This window comes from Setaria viridis, chromosome 7 (genome assembly GCF_005286985.2).
Source record: "Setaria viridis chromosome 7, Setaria_viridis_v4.0, whole genome shotgun sequence".
NCBI classification, from domain to species: domain Eukaryota; kingdom Viridiplantae; phylum Streptophyta; class Magnoliopsida; order Poales; family Poaceae; genus Setaria; species Setaria viridis.
The window spans coordinates 25,248,338-25,263,862 of record NC_048269.2 but is presented as its reverse complement, the minus strand read 5'-3'; the positions used below and the strand labels follow the sequence as shown (position 1 = coordinate 25,263,862).

The following is a 15,525-nucleotide window of genomic DNA, read 5'->3' as shown; positions in this document are numbered from 1 at the left end:
TCCTCACCCACCTGATGATCATGGCTGCGATATGTTCCCGGCCCGGCTGCATATTTTGCGACGAAGGATCGGATAGGGCCCCAACGACTCGCACCGCTCAGGTCGGATTCGGAGCACCCGCACGAGCGGCGCGCGGCACTCCACTTTCTCCGCAGCTGAGCAGCTACTAGCTCCGTTAGGTGCTTCAACAACACCGGGTGACCGGAAGCGCGTGTGCCCGCGGGGGCAGGTGATGGTAGTGCTCTCGCCGTGTTGGCCTCCGTGTGGTGGATGCGCCGTTGTGGATCGCATGGTTCCCATGGTCCTCCTGTGCGGCACACGGCGCACGAGCGCGATGGCGTGCCTGACGCTGGGTGAGGATGCGCGAACGGGAACGGCGAGCGAGGAGCGCACAGCGAGTCAAGGAACTGTGCTGTCGTCGTGGACGGCTGGACGGTACTACTGCACGGCCGCCGCTAATTACTCTCTGCTTTATGTGTAACCCTGTAGCTGGAGGGGGCTGGGGGTCCGACAGGGCCGGGGGGAATCTCACTGTGCCTTGTGGACAGCTCGCCTTTTGCTTGTTTTGCACGCTTGTTTTTCAAGGCGCGTGAATGGCGTACGGTTGTAGGTGGCGTTTGTATTGTATCCCAGACTGTCGGTTTTAACCATCTTACGATTGTAGATCTGTTTTTTTTTCCCCAAAAAAATGAAGGTAGAGGCAACCATATAGCTTACAGCTCATAGTTGCAACATTTCCCCTTCTTTAGGCATGTTGGTTAAAAAAACAATACAACATTTCATCGATCAAAAGAAAACAAAGGACACGAGGATCACACATGTCTATGACTAAAATGGTCGCCCATTCCTAGCGAACATTTTCAAATACAGAACTAAGGATAAGTAAAACGAATACCTCAAAACACTATAGATGAATTTCTACGATCTCATGAAGATGTTATGGCAATCTTAATTTCTATCTTTTTTATTATCATGTTCTTTTCTCTCTAGCTGTTCGCTTTCCTCTTTTGTCCTATGACATGTCAGTAGATCACCTCGCTCACCCTCATGCCGTCTCATATCCTTCTCTATCACTTATGACCTAGCTGCCGCGCTCGGTTGCTCCTTTCTTCTTCTCCTCAATGTTTTATGGTGTAGCCACCTCTCTCGTCCCCCGTTTCCCCTCTTGATGTGTCTACTGTAATGTAGCCACCTCACTCTCCCACCCCTATCTCCTTCTCTATCTCATGCGACATATGACAGCTAGATCCATCGATGGCCACCGCCATCTCACTTGCATCTTAACCGTCGAGGCGGTTTGCTAAGGAGGTCTTTCTAAGCCTGGAGACACCTCTAGCCTAAAAAAAAATCCTTACTGAATTACCAAATCTCAATGAAAGATTAATTGGCGGACGTCATCGATGTTGGTTGAAAGCTTAAAAGTAGACACATGAGCATCATGTTCGTTATTTGCAAAGAGGGTTAGTTCAGTTCTAGCCTGATGCAAGTAGGAACAAGTGCAGTCCTCTTCACACAGAAAACAAAACAAAGTCAGCACACGTTGGGCTTCCAAACATTCTAACGAAGCACGGTTTTAGAATGATCGTCGTTTAATAATCGTCCCAATAGCAGTCAATAGCACGTTGATGACCGACGCACACGGCATAAAACCCATAAAAATATTTGCAGGCACAGAAAATTTCCGGTCTCGATCGATGACGTCCTGAGAGCGATCACTCTCCCGGCCTTTTCTTTTCGCACAATGATTAGGTGTGGTCCACTGGGTTAAGCCAACAACAACAAAGAGAGCAGCCAGAGGCTAGCGGGCGCCATATATATGCAGTGGCACGGCATTTGACTTGGAGCATGCACGGAGCCACCCACTCGCCATTGTTCCTCCTTCCATCCGCCGCCTCCTCTGTCCACCCTGTCCACAGCTTATCCAGGAAGGCACAGCCAAGAACCCAGCGTCACTCACCAGCAACCAAGCTTGCGAGGCGATTAAAGGAGCAGAGGACTTGTTCTTCCCGGAGAAGGTAGCTCACTCGCGCGGATCCGATCTCACAATGTTCAGTGGTTGCGGTCTCTTCTCTCTCGCCCGCCGGGGCCGTGGCGACCTCAGGAAGCGCGGGGAGATGGGCGGGGCGAGCTCGCGAGTTGCGCCGGCCGAGCCGGTGGAGGCGGAGGAGCAGGGCGGCGGCGCGGCGAGGCAGCTGGCGTGGGCCGAGGTGGAGGCCGCCACGCGCGGGTTCTCGTCCCGCGTGGTCGGCCGCGGCGGGTTCAGCACGGTGTACCTCGCCTCGCTCCCCTCCTCGCGGCTCGGCGCCGTCAAGGTCAGCTGCAGCAGCGAGCGCCTGCACCGCGCGTTCCGCCGGGAGCTCGAGGTGCTCCTCTCGCTCCGCCACCCGTACGTCGTCCGCCTCCTCGGCTACTGCGACGAGCGCGACGAGGGCGTGCTGGTGTTCGAGTACGCGCCCAACGGCGACCTTCACGAGAGGCTCCACGGCGACGGCGACGGCGCGGCCGGCGCCTTCCCCTGGGAGCGGCGCGTTGCGGTCGCGCTCCAGGTGGCCGCGGCGCTGGAGTACCTCCACGAGGGCCGCGACCAGGCCGTCATCCACGGGGACATCAAGGCCTCCAACGTGCTCCTCGATGCCAACCTCAACGCCAAGCTCTGCGACTTCGGGTTCGCGCACGTCGGTGTCTCGGCCACGGTGGGCGGCGGCGGACGCCCCTCGGCGCGCGCCGTCATGGGCTCCCCGGGCTACGTCGACCCCCACCTCCTCCGCTCCGGCGTGGCCACCAAGAAGAGCGACGTGTACAGCTTTGGCGTGCTGCTGCTCGAGCTCCTGACGGGGAAGGAGGCCGTCTGCCGCGAGACCGGGCACCGGCTCACGGCCGCGGTGGGGCCAAAGGTCAGCGGCGGTAAAGTTTCGGACGTGATGGACCAGAGGCTTGGCGCCGAGTACGACGCCGCGGAGGCCGCCGCCGTGGCGGAGCTCGCCATGCAGTGCGTGAGCGACCGCCCAGAGTTCCGGCCGTCCATGGCCGACGTGGTGCGCGTGCTCCAGGAGAAGACAGCCGCCGCTGGATCGAAATCGGACCGCAAGATGATGTCCTAAGTTGGATTGCATGGCGTAGATTGTAAATAGTCCTTGTTGGTGCTAGAATTATGTCTAGGGTAGTTAGGAGAAGAATTTGCCTAGTGAGATGAGGTAGAAAAAAAATTGAAGCTTGTAGATCACTAGGTCTGATAGAAAATTTTGTCATGCCATGGCGTGTTTGTTGAACCGAAGACATCGTGGTACTGTTTCATTTATCAATTTGCAGTGTTGCCTTGTTGTTATCACACATTAGGTCGCTACAAGCAATAGGTAATTTCTTAGGGTCCTTGAACCAGTTTGATCGAGTAGATTTCTTAGACGCACCTGTGACATTATTGGTGAGGACTAAGTTCTGAAAGATTAGCATTCAGTTTTGGGCTTTTCTTATGACACGGTCAGATTAACCTGCTCCAACGAACGACGATTTAAAATAGGCATGCATGTGATGTGAACCTAGAAACAGGATTAAGAAGACCAATTATTGGCAGAACGAATTGGTCCAAAAATTATGTTGAGCTAGCTAGCTAGCTTCACCAGTAAGCGCTCCAAACCAGAAAGCTTTTGCGCCAATCAAAGCCAGATTCCTTTTTCACGATGGTCGTCTTTCCAGCTCCAATTTTGGATCAGCCACATGCTCCCACTGGCAACGGCGAGCTGCTGATCTGTTTGAATCATTCATAATCATACATTGTGCTTTCTTCAGATTCAGAAAAACCGGATAGTAGGGGGAAAAAAGTTAAGCAAAAACTCTAACGAAGGATAACCTATTTTTAGCGAAGTGTTATGACTCGTTAAGATAGCCATAACTCAATCAGATCAAGGTAATCCCCGATCTTAAAGTGTGCGGGCTGTAACCTTCGTGCCCATTTGTCCTACTGACGTTACTGCCCTACTGAAGACGCTGCAGTGCTCGTTCACTTTGGCAGTGTTTTTCTCTGTCCCGAAGAAAGGAACCTTCTGATCCTCGCTGCTCGCTTTGCATATTTCAATCTCAACCCCACGAGAAAAGATGCCCAAACGGCAACAGCCACTAGCCGTGCGCACGGTGAACTCGAGCGCTGCGTGACGACCTGAGCTTTTCTGTCGATGCTTCTCCATCACTGATTAACGAAAGATGAGCCGGGGGTCATAAGAAAGGTTTTGCACGAAAACGATGCTGATGAGGTGCTTTCTGTGACGTCCTAACAACCGATACGTCGATGACCAGAGAAACACTACTCCAATAAAGCTGCAAACAGGAAGAAAATTTGCTGCATTTAATCTTTCAAAAAATGTGCTGTATTTCTCATGGCCCAAACTCGATGCATTGGATTATTAGCTCTTATTAATGTGCTTAGCTACGGCGCATGACCGTATACGGCACGAGTTGGTGCCTGATGACAGCCTGAGCCACGGCTGCAACGGAGAAGTCATGCCTTGTCCGTACCTGCCCGAGCTTGTTGGGTGAGCTCCATCGTTTGCTGAAGATAGCTGTCAGTCACTGATGGGAACAAACTCCTTCGTCAGCAGTCAGTGAGGAGCTGAGCTGTGGGAGCTGCGGCGCCGGCGCGCGTGGCCAGCGAAACCTCGGTGAATTGCCGTTCCCGTAGGATGGTTATGATTGCACCCTCATGTTCGAGGAGTTCTGAATTGGTGCGTTCAGAATTCTTTTATTGGCAGTCAGTAGTACAGTGCCGCGTAAAGCAAAGCCAGATCTGGTTTTGTGGTTTCGGTGGAAGCTTTTTTCCCCTTGTTTAGTGTTGGGGCTGATTGGCATTCCGTGTTAGTTGTTACTAAAATCTAGGACGTCTTTCTTGCTCGATCTACGCGTGCCGTGGTTCCAAATCGTCCGTTGTTTACTTGTTTATATGCAAAGGGCTCGCTGTTGAAATCACGTGCGGCAGATCTAGCTTCCGGGCAAGCTTCGCGGGCGAGCAAAGGATACTATGCTTGCAGGCTTGCAGCCTTGCACTGCCGCTCCTACCTTTTTTCCCTGCAAATAAACAAAAGTGTATGTGCGCCGAGTGCGCGTCAGCGTTTGGTCCCAATAAGCGTGCACTGCAAGCACAGTGTACAATAAAGGGAACACGTATTTCATGTGCGAAAATCTTCCGTCCGTCAATGCGTTCGGTACCAAAAAAGATACTTCGTCGATAAAGACCCAGGATTCAACACGGGCAAATCAAATTATCAAAGGCGCTCCCTTTCTTCGTTCTGTACTTCTCCTTTTCTTTTCTGCCCCACTTTTTTTAAGGACCATCTGCCCCTGAAAATAGATTACGCACAAACTCCTTTTGTATTCGATCGTTCATGTATCTTTTGTTATATCGTTCATATATCTCCTGTCGTTGTGCGCACCATGGGTGTCCTGTCGCTCGCAGTCCTCGCCTCCTCCATTGTTCGCTAAATCCCACCGGGGATCGCGACGGCATGAGCCACCGGAGAGTCTGGCCGTCCTTGCGCAAGTGCGACGCGTGTACGATCCCGGAGACGAACACCGTTACGCACCCGTACCGGCATCGCAATGCCGAACCGGCCATGTCTCGAGCCTGCCTCTAGTCTTGGCGAACTTCTAGTCTCGGCCCAGATAAGAGATCCAGGACAGGGCGTAAGAAGAGTGCGATCCGAATGGGCCTGGGATCCTCCGTGATAGGCCCGCTTGAAGCAGCATCTGGTCAATCAGGGGATCATGCTAACTCGCGCGCGTGGCTGGGAGCCTCCCAACCATGGATCTCCGACGACCCACTCTACCTCCCCGAACTTTCCATTTTCGAAAAGTTTCAAATCCCACAACTTTCTATTTTTAAAATATCATAACTTATACATGTAATTTTAATTTATAACTTCGTAATAACAAAAATATGATATAATTTTTTACACAACTATGATGACATGCAGAACTTGTGCATATAACTTCTACATACAATTTCTAAATGGACAGCTTCGATTTTTTATTTTTAGAAAATTGTAACTTATATACACGATTTGTACGCATAACTTTTTCCTAACGACAACTTATATGATAATTTTTGTAGCATAACTTTTATTATACACACAACTTATAAGTATAATATTTACCATAAATTTAGTGGAAGTGTTGTTAAAAATTTGTGCACGTATGTTATATACAAAATGCTGTGAAAATCAGATGAAAAAAATGAAAAGAAAAAACGCACAGCTAGGCAGCCAGCAGGTGCGTGTTCCGCGCAGGCGCAGCACCGGGCTCCGGGCACGTTGGCTGTGGGCCCGTCGCGCGCTAGGAGCTGCGACAGTGTGAGTGGGCAGAATCAGTTTTGCGTCAATCAGGTGCGAGTTCCAGCTTCAAACCTCCATCAATTGCTCCAGCACCTTGAAGTCCTCCCATACTCCACCGAGAAAAATACTCAAAAGTGCATAAAAATCAACAAAAAATATTTATGCACATATAATGTAAGGAATTATGTTCCCGCAAATTTAAGATTAAACAAAATTTATACAAAGAGAAATGAAAAGGACAAATCATCACATGGCAATACATTTGGTTCATTCTCCCTCTAAATTAACTACATGGTATGCATTTTAGTTCATTTTATCAAATTTTGGATCAACTCAATGACCAAAAATAAGTGGAACTTAAATCCTAAATGTCATTGATGTTTACATTTTGCCATGCCATTAAGGTGAGCAAAAGTACACGTGGGAGCAAGGTTTTACGAATAAGCAAAAGTACAATTTTCTTCGAGGATACTCTTGCGATTTTTGATCAAGGAACCTTTGGTAGTGTCCTTGCAACTCTACCCCACGCAAAAATCGGCGGAGCGTTACCAAACGACACCACATTCTCCGACTCCACAAAACAATCAGTCGAATCATTCTTCCTTGATTACAATGCTCTCATGGAGCCAAAAACACTACTTCCCCCATTTTCTCTCTCTGAATTCTCCCCAACTCTTCAACGCTAGCCACATCGTTGCGGCCCATCGTCGTGGATCACTATCACCCGTTGTCACTTGCACCGTCAATTTGGGTCGCCCACCGTTGCTCCCCCCACCCGCGACTCGATATGTGCCATCTGCTAGCCGCTACTTCTCTTCCCTACGGCCCCTCTCTTTCAGGCAGCTCCTTGATGCAGCTCATGCTGCCCCCTCAAGACTGCTCCTCCATGTCGCCACTTGTTCTGACCTCTCAAGCGGCGGTAGGGTAATGGCGGTCCTGGAGCTTTAAGGATGATGTGGAAGATATGCACACATGCTTGGTCTCCAAGAGATTAGACGACGGTGCAGGTATGGTGCAGGACTGGGAACAATCTGGTGTAGAGCGCTTCCAAATGATTAAACTGACAAGTAGCGAGCGAGTGGAGCTAAAGCAATGTGGAGCTAGAGCCAATAGAAGCTGAGTTGGTGCTTGAGGCAATAATGGACTAGAAATTAATATCACAAAAGTCTAATTGATTTGAGTTGGTAAAGAAGGAAAGAATATATTCGGATGAAGGGCTAGTGCTTGACAATCCATCTGCGCATGCTTAGCCCCCAAGTAAGAAGTGAATGGTGGCAACGAAAGTGAGGACTTGACCGGTGGAGGAGTGCAATAGTGCAAGGGCAAAGAGCATTGGCTTCGTGTTGGCAGCGAGCTGTCACCGGCAACTAGAGCTCACCGACATGTTTGGTGCCGTGACACCACCCCTTCGGCGGCGGCAATGGAGGAGGTTCATATGTCGCCACCTTAACATAGCTTGCCAATTGATACTATTAAAAATTCCTATAGTGTTATTTAAATCATATTGATATATAATTCTTACAATATAATATAGAGTCATATAGAGATTGTACTTTGAAAGATGCTTCTAGATAAAAGATTTTACATATGAAAGATATTTCTTTGTTGCACATATGTTTTAAATACGAATGTGATAGGACTAGTAATTTTTGTATTTTTATTAATATAACTACACTGTGATTGATTATTAGATATCGATACGTAAGCCAACTAATCGGTGACTTTCTCATTGCTTAAATATGGGAGTGAACATGACATATGTTAATATTATCTTGATACCTGTGAAGAGAGGGCAGTGTCACTAAGATGAAAAAAAATCACATGAGTTCTCACAACTTGGAGAAGCTTGTGTGCTACTATATGTTTAGAATTGGTTAGTAATATGAATAGTACTAGGAAAACAGGAGGCGTCGCGCCATTCTTGAGCTAGCTAGTGGTAATCCTCTGTGGAGTGGATAAGATTATCTTTTGTATCCTGTAGTTGTGTCCCTATGATTGGAACCCTAATAACCATATAAGTGGGTGTTTACATGTAAACTGGGATGATTATGTTTCCTTGGATGAACATTTGTTACATCATACTAATAAAAGGACTATGGTGCTCATCTAAAACTCTGAGTGGGTGCAAACTCTTGTCTTGTCCACACACGAATAATCCAAAGCCGTCTCTTGTATAATAATATTTCTGATATGTAGCACAAAAATTCGAATTTACCATAAACATTAAGTAGAGGTCTCCGCAGTCCAGTCTCAACTATCTCAGATATGTAACACGTGTTGTTTGTGTTAGCTCCATAATGATCTGCATCTAACCAACTGTGGTGGATCCACTTCGGATTAGCTTGATTAAACATGCTTAAGTCGCCTAACATGCGACACCCATGCCTTAGCCAAGTTAACACGAAGTGCCGTTGGATTTTATTCGATTTAACCACTTGAACAGGACCGAGTTAGCAAACTCACACGAAGGTGAGTGGTTCCAGAGAATACAACCAATCCACAGAGTTAAACAACTTAACCATTGAGTTCGGCCATAAAACCAATCATCAGAGTTTTACAAGGTTCAAAAGAAAACAACCGAAGGTAAAACAGCAAGCGGAAGCTAAACGCAGGGGTCGGACGTCCTTGGTGAGGCCAGCCAAGACGTCAGTGATCCCTCTCCTCACCGTCCGAGGAGGGATCCCACTCAACCGTCCAACCCGGAGGGAGTTGGGGCGGCCAAGTGCCAGCAGAAGGGGGCTCGGGAACAACAACTTCACCTGAAAAAGAAAAAGCCACAACAAGGCTGAGCTACTAAGCTCAACAAGACTTAACCGATAGGGAGCGCGCTAAACTACCTCTTCTAGACATGCAAGGCTTTTTGGCTGAGTGGTTTGGTTGCCAAAAGCGCTAGGTGTAACCCTACTTTCAAGTTTTAGCTCCGGTTCTAAGTTTATTATCCGGTCTAAGTTTGCAACCTATTCTAAGCAATCATAGAACCAACCAAAGGTATATATATTATCAACAAAACCATGTCTTCATCAGATTCCTTATTTACTCAGGGTGACATAGCGATCAAGCAGTCTCAAACTGTGAGAGGCAGACAAATCGATTCGAGTTTCTTAACCATGCATGGCGAACCTAATCTCACGACATCCGCGCACCACAAGGGCCGCTTCCTGTGTCGGCCGTCCCCATCAATTCTCAGGCGCGTGTCAGGTCCAAACTTCCCTTGGCATGCAATGCTCCACAGTCCCGGCCTCTACCGTACTATGACCGCACTTGCACCCACATGGTGCACCATGGGAACCTCGTTCCAGGGACAGCAGGGGTGTAAGCCACGCCCTAGTTCAATCAGGTACTAGGCTTCCCCATCCCATACTAGGTATGAGATTAGTACCTTCAAACACTTGATCACGAACACCACCACTGTCGGGCCTTAGTAAGTTTCATAAACAGATGGGGCGATCAACCGACCACCAAAGAGTTACCTCAAACCCTGCCCCGTCCATCGTCCTTATAGTTGTAACAGAAGGGTAGACATCCAACTCCTACAACTCGCGAGTGACAGGAAATCACTCGGCTTTTACCGTCTCCTATTTAAGCAAAGCATCTACTCGGTTCAACAGCTAGTGTTCAGATCATGGGAGCTAAGTCATGCATCTAGGGTTCCAACCAACTCCTATACGTAAATGCACAAGCATGTTTTAAGGAAGGCATGTGCAAGTTTGGTGAAACATAGGGGATTCATGCATCCGGGGCTTGCCTTCGAGCAAAGAGGAAGGGAACTGCTCGACTTCTGGGGCAGCTTCGGCTTCTGGGGGCAGGAGCTCGGCTACAGCTTCGTCTTCTGGCGCCGGGTGCAGCTCGTAGTAGCCGTCGGCGAGACGCAGCTCTACACGAATGCAATGCATTAGTCAGTATAGACTGTTATTTCAACAGCAACACTTGCAAGTCTGAGCCCAGAAACTTGCGACAAGATACAGGAGGTTGGGAAAGTTCAATGGAGTTGATGGAGATCAAGAGGTAAGGGTCGGAGGAAAGGAACTTATGATCTGACCCTTAATCTAGAGGATTTGGTGTGCTAGGGGTCCTCAAACTCAACGCTGAAAGGTCCCCAAGTTTTACATATACACCCTCGGTTCGAAGAAAAAGATATAGCCGAGCCCTCGGGCGAGGCGGAGAAGGGTCGGCGGAACAGACAGGGTCAGGCGAGACGGAACCGGGGTCGGGCGGATAAGAGGGGTCGGGCGAAGCGGACAAGGGTCGGCAGAACAGACAGGGTCGGGCGAGACGGAAAAGGGGTCGGCAGCTTACCTTCGTCTTACAAGGAAAGCTTGGGGGTCGGGAAAGAGCAGGTTCTGGCGGAGGAACTGGAACACTAAGACTTGCAGCGAAGATGTCCGGCGGTGCTCCGGCGGCGGCGGTGCTTCTGGTGGATCACAAGTAAGCTTTTACGCAGCACGGAGGAGCAAGCGGCTGGGTGGATTGGGGAAAAGCGGTGTGGAGCGGAGAGGAGAGTTCCTCAGGGACTTAGTGTGGTGACGCTGTGAGCTCGAACAGGGAGCAAGAGAAATGGCAGCTAGGGCTCGCGCATTCCCTTTTATAGCGGCGCGGGAGTGAGAAGGGGAGCGGCGCGAAGACCGGGGGAAAAAGCAATGGAGTGCTCTGCCCGGGCGGCGATTGAGCGGCGAGGATGGTGGAGCAGAACTCCGGGGATGGCGCTAGCGGTCATTGAGCACTGGCGTCAGGGCGGCGCAGGCGCGGGTTTGCCGGTGGTTGAGATTTGGCGGAGGCGGGCGTCGTCGTGCGGTGGAGCTGATGGAAGTGACCGGGAAAACGGCGCTAGGGTCGAGGGCGCACATGTGAGAAGATAGGCGGCTGCGGGCGCGCGGGCGAGCGCGGAGCAACAGATTGTCGAGCGGCTTCTGACAGGGCGGGAAAAGGAGCTGTAGCTGCCGTGGTCGGGGTTGGCGGAGGAGGAATCGTCGTGTAGCGAAGACCGGGCGGCGCGACTGTGGCGAGGTGACAGAAAAGACGGGCGACATCGGGCTCTGCGGCCGAGAGCTGGTGATGTGATGATGGGCGCGGGTGGCGAGGTGCTGCAGAAAGGTTGCAGAGGGGCTTCCGCTGCGATTGGGAGGAGGGCACGAGAATCCATTCGGTCGCGGGCCGAGGACGAGGCGGAGCAGCGGGCGTCGGAAGAGTTGAGCCACGCGGCGGAGGAACTCTGAGGTGAGCATGCAACTCGAGTGCGCCTGTCGCGGAAGATTTGGGGGGAAAAAGATCTCGTGGGTCCACCGGTCCGATTGAAGGGAGGTGTTGGGGGAAGACTTAGAAGAATCCGGCGGGTGAGTTGGGGTCGGCGGGGTCGGAACTGGAGGCTAGCGGAGAGGGGTTGGGTCTCAGGGGTCGGGACCGGACTGGAGGTTGAACACTTAGGCTTGGAAAACTAAGACACGTGATCAGGGCTCGGATTAAGACTAACTTGAGAGATTTGGGGTCAGCCGTCACACCAACTGCCACTATAGCCTAATAAAATTTTCCCAGGAAGAATAGTGCTAGGTATCTTGAGAACCTTTATGGACAAATCTTACATTTTCCTCCATAAACATATAATAGTGATATAACATTATAAAATATAATCAGACAATTAACTAAGAGAGGATATTGTTCAAATTTATAGCATCAATAGAAAGTTTTTGACTGTTGTGGTGAGTGTATCTAGTCATGCTTTAAGTTTCAATGTAACACTTATTTGAATAATTAAATTTTCCATTGAGAAAACTTAGGAAATGCAGACATAAATTAGCAGGTATCATTGAGCCATAAGAGGCCTCCTGCTGATATCAAAACTTCATACTAAGTACTCCAATTCCTTCATCCTGTTGCATAGCTGTAGGTGCACATGTATAAAGTGATGCTGCATTGTATACTAAATAGATATGCATGCAGATAAAAATGTAGAAGCAACATCAATAATTTTTATGACTAAAATAATCAGTGAAGAATGGCTAGCACCTAGCTAACTAATTAAGCTATGTTCATAAGCACCATGCATAATCAAACATCGATTCTTGAACCAACGATATAAATGAAGATGTGATGCTACAAAGTGTTTGTAGATGTGGCCTGTAGCTTCTTGGGTATCGTAGCCATATTAAACCATGCAAGGAAACTTTTAGATTTGTTGAGCATTGATTGCTTGCGACGCATAAGATTGAGGGGTTGCCGCCGTCATAGGTTGTGGTGGCGCACTTCATGTTCTAAATCAGCACCAAGGTGTCCTCAGTCCGCCGCATCGGGGAAAAGCTTGCCGCCGCCGCAGGCCACAACGCCCGCGACCGCATCTGCAAGGTGCGCATCGAGGCCACACGCTTGGTGTGGAACACGACCTGGAGGCTGGCCAACCCCGTCACTCTAGCGCGGCCACCGTTGTGCCCAGGTTGGCCATGGACTTCTAGGACATGCTCAGCGAGTTCTAGTGGGTGCATGACGCCAATCGGCAATCTAGCATACAAATGCAGCAGCAATATGTAGTAGAATCATGGTGCAAGCAAGAGCCAGCCCTAGCTGCAAGACCATTCTTCAATGTATGCTATGGGAGCGGAACACTAAAAGAAGGATTGGAAGCAGAGGTGGCTGAGCGGCGCCCCAGCAACCCCAGAGTGGCCACTTTGTTTTACTTTTTTTAACCTTTTTAGTCTCGGTTGGTAATACCAACCAAAACTAAATGGGGTCTTTAGTCCCGGGTGAATGACGCGGGACTAAAGAGGGGAACTTTTGTCCCGAATGATTAGTCCCGATTGGTCCTTGGAGACATATGTGGCTTACCAACCGGGACTAATGGTGGATTTTCCAGTAGTGTTTCGTAACTAACGTATTTACACATATTTGTAAAATCATTCCTCCACTTATAGAAAGTCCTCTCTTAACATGCACATATATGCATAAGACATGTATTTTTGTCAACCATTGATCCCAATCTTAAGGATGGAGTCAACAAGTGCGCTTGTTGGCACCGCAGATATCTATACATAATATTAAAGTGCGGTTGTTTCTACCAACCTTCGTGATTATTTTGCAAAAAAGTTCCTCAACTTTTTTTATAATCAACCCGTAGTCCTAGAAGTTAAACTGTCGTAGTTTGTTGATGATTTGCAAAAAAAGTTGCTCAGCTTTTTCGTAATGGCCGCTAAGTGTGAGGGTGGGGATGGAGCAGCAGTCGAGCGCCTGGCGGAGCTGCACGGCTAGCGCGGGCATGGCCGGTGCCGAGCTCGAGGGGTGGTCCTGGCGCAGCTACGCCACCACATGTGGGGGATGGGGGTGCCGTGGCTTTCGATGAGGGCGGACTGGCGGCTTTCTCGGCGGTGGCGCTTGGACTCCCCGCGGTGGTGCTTAGACTCCCCGCGGTGGCGACGCGTCGCATTGCCGTCACCCTTTGCTGGAACCTGAAGCTAATCCCTTTGCATTGGAGCCACTGAACTGAATCTTGTTTGCCATCATATTTGGTGATGCCCATTGGTTTGAATTTCTCTAGGAGAGTAGTCTGCATGATGCATCTTGTGAAAACGGGAAAGTGGTCATTGTCATCACCCTCAGCTTCACGTTCGCAACAGCGATTGTTGATTATATCTCGAGCATCACAATTGTGGTTTAATGTTTCTTGAAGATCACTGATGTGCGAGGGTTCCAGATTTGCTCTACGGTGGCGTGGTTCTTCCGCAGAGGCTGTGCGACTACCCTCAGCTGCATCTCTGTTTCATCTTGGAGCTTCGAGTATACCCCTATATTGTCTTGGTTCTTCATGTTGTTGGTTTGAGAGTCTTGCATTGTCTTTGCTATCTTCATGATGGCTTGGGTTATGAGGTACGGATGGGATTGATGTTTCTTTGTCGAGGAGTTTGTAAGCGTGTTCTGCCAAATATAACAGAAGATCGTTGTATTTGTTTGGAGGCATTGATCATGCGATGAGGTCGATACAAGCGATAGCGGCAAGTGGTGTGTTATGTTCTCGTGTTTGAACTGCTTCGAATGCTCTGTCGAGGTTCATAATGGGAATTCTTGTGGCTAGAAGTCGATGACGTCGCCCTCTGATTGTTTCTTGCTCTTCTTTGGGTTTTCTAGGTGCTAGTTTCGCCCTCCAGGGCATTGGCTGATAGTTCATCTTGGAAGACTTCTTTCATTTGGCATTCCCGACGAGGAGTTCTTTGGTGGTGGTCGCTAGTTCCTGTTCCATCAATTGGCAAAACCAAAACAAAGAGTTCTGTATCCGGAGAGTAGCTTCTAGAACTGGATGTTATGACTTCAGTGGAGCCACCATCTTCATTGATCGGTGAAAGTAGAGTACCCTCTTGGTATGGGAGGATATCCAAGTGTGCAATGAGGCGTGATTCGTTGTCTTGGGCAAGGAATGATGGCTTCATGCCCAGCTAGTAGATGAATCTATCTTGGGGCGTTGATGTGATTACCAAGCCTTGTTGCGAGCCTGATAAGGGGAGTTCTTCAAAAGAGTTCGAGTCAGAGTTGCAGTCTTCAATTGACTCTAGTCCGGACTGGACTTTGGATGGAGTTTTTTGATAAATCGTGGCTATGTTTTGGAGTCCGAGAGGGAATTGATTTGAAGTTGATCCAGTCCACAAGATGGCTAAATTGCCTGCTCGTGCGGACTAGTCCGAGTTGTAATCGAACTTGGTGTTGTTGAGATCGAAAAATTCGAATTTCTCGATGAAATCTTCCTCCTTCTGTCGACGAGAGTTTCCACCAAGATGATTCTTCTCTGGTTCTTCGATAACGCAGCGTTGGAAACCTCCAATGCCGTCAGCGATGCAAAGCCAAGAGCCGAAAACAAACATTGTGCCCGCTTCGAACACGAATGCGGGCTTAACGATGACTGAAGCCATTGATCTCTCGCGGAGAATTTCAGCGACTCCCTCTACCTGGCAACCTATCAAGGGAGTACCTGAGATAGTATTTTGGTTGGTGGGTGTCGCCAAATTCAAGAAGTCGATGGTGACGCAGGGACACGATTTAGATAGGTTTGGACCGCTAGATCACATAATACCCTACGTCTTGTGTGTTGTATGCTTGTATTTGATTGAACCTATTTTGAGGGGGTCCCTGCCCGCCCTTATATATCCAGGGAGCAGGGTTAAGGATAGCTTTGAGTAGAAGAGAACTAGTCGAACAAGACTATAGAGTCATTTTCTAACTTGGTAGAGTAGTTTCC

The 15,525-nt window shown here is 49.2% G+C and overlaps 1 protein-coding gene across 1 annotated transcript; it reads left to right on the top strand.

Moving 5' to 3' along the window:
* The first annotated feature begins 1,822 nt into the window (after nucleotides 1-1,822).
* Nucleotides 1,823-3,330, top strand: LOC117862984 (salt tolerance receptor-like cytoplasmic kinase 1). The gene has a single exon (XM_034746546.2). The coding sequence runs from the start codon at nucleotides 2,046-2,048 to the stop codon at nucleotides 3,099-3,101; it is 1,056 nt and encodes a 351-aa protein (XP_034602437.1). The 5' UTR covers nucleotides 1,823-2,045; the 3' UTR covers nucleotides 3,102-3,330.
* The last annotated feature ends 12,195 nt before the right edge of the window (nucleotides 3,331-15,525 follow it).

Excerpts from the sequence above, each read along its gene's own strand:
- LOC117862984 (XM_034746546.2), top strand. The coding sequence starts at position 2,046 with ATGTTCAGTGGTTGCGGTCTCTTCTCTCTCGCCCGCCGGGGCCGTGGC.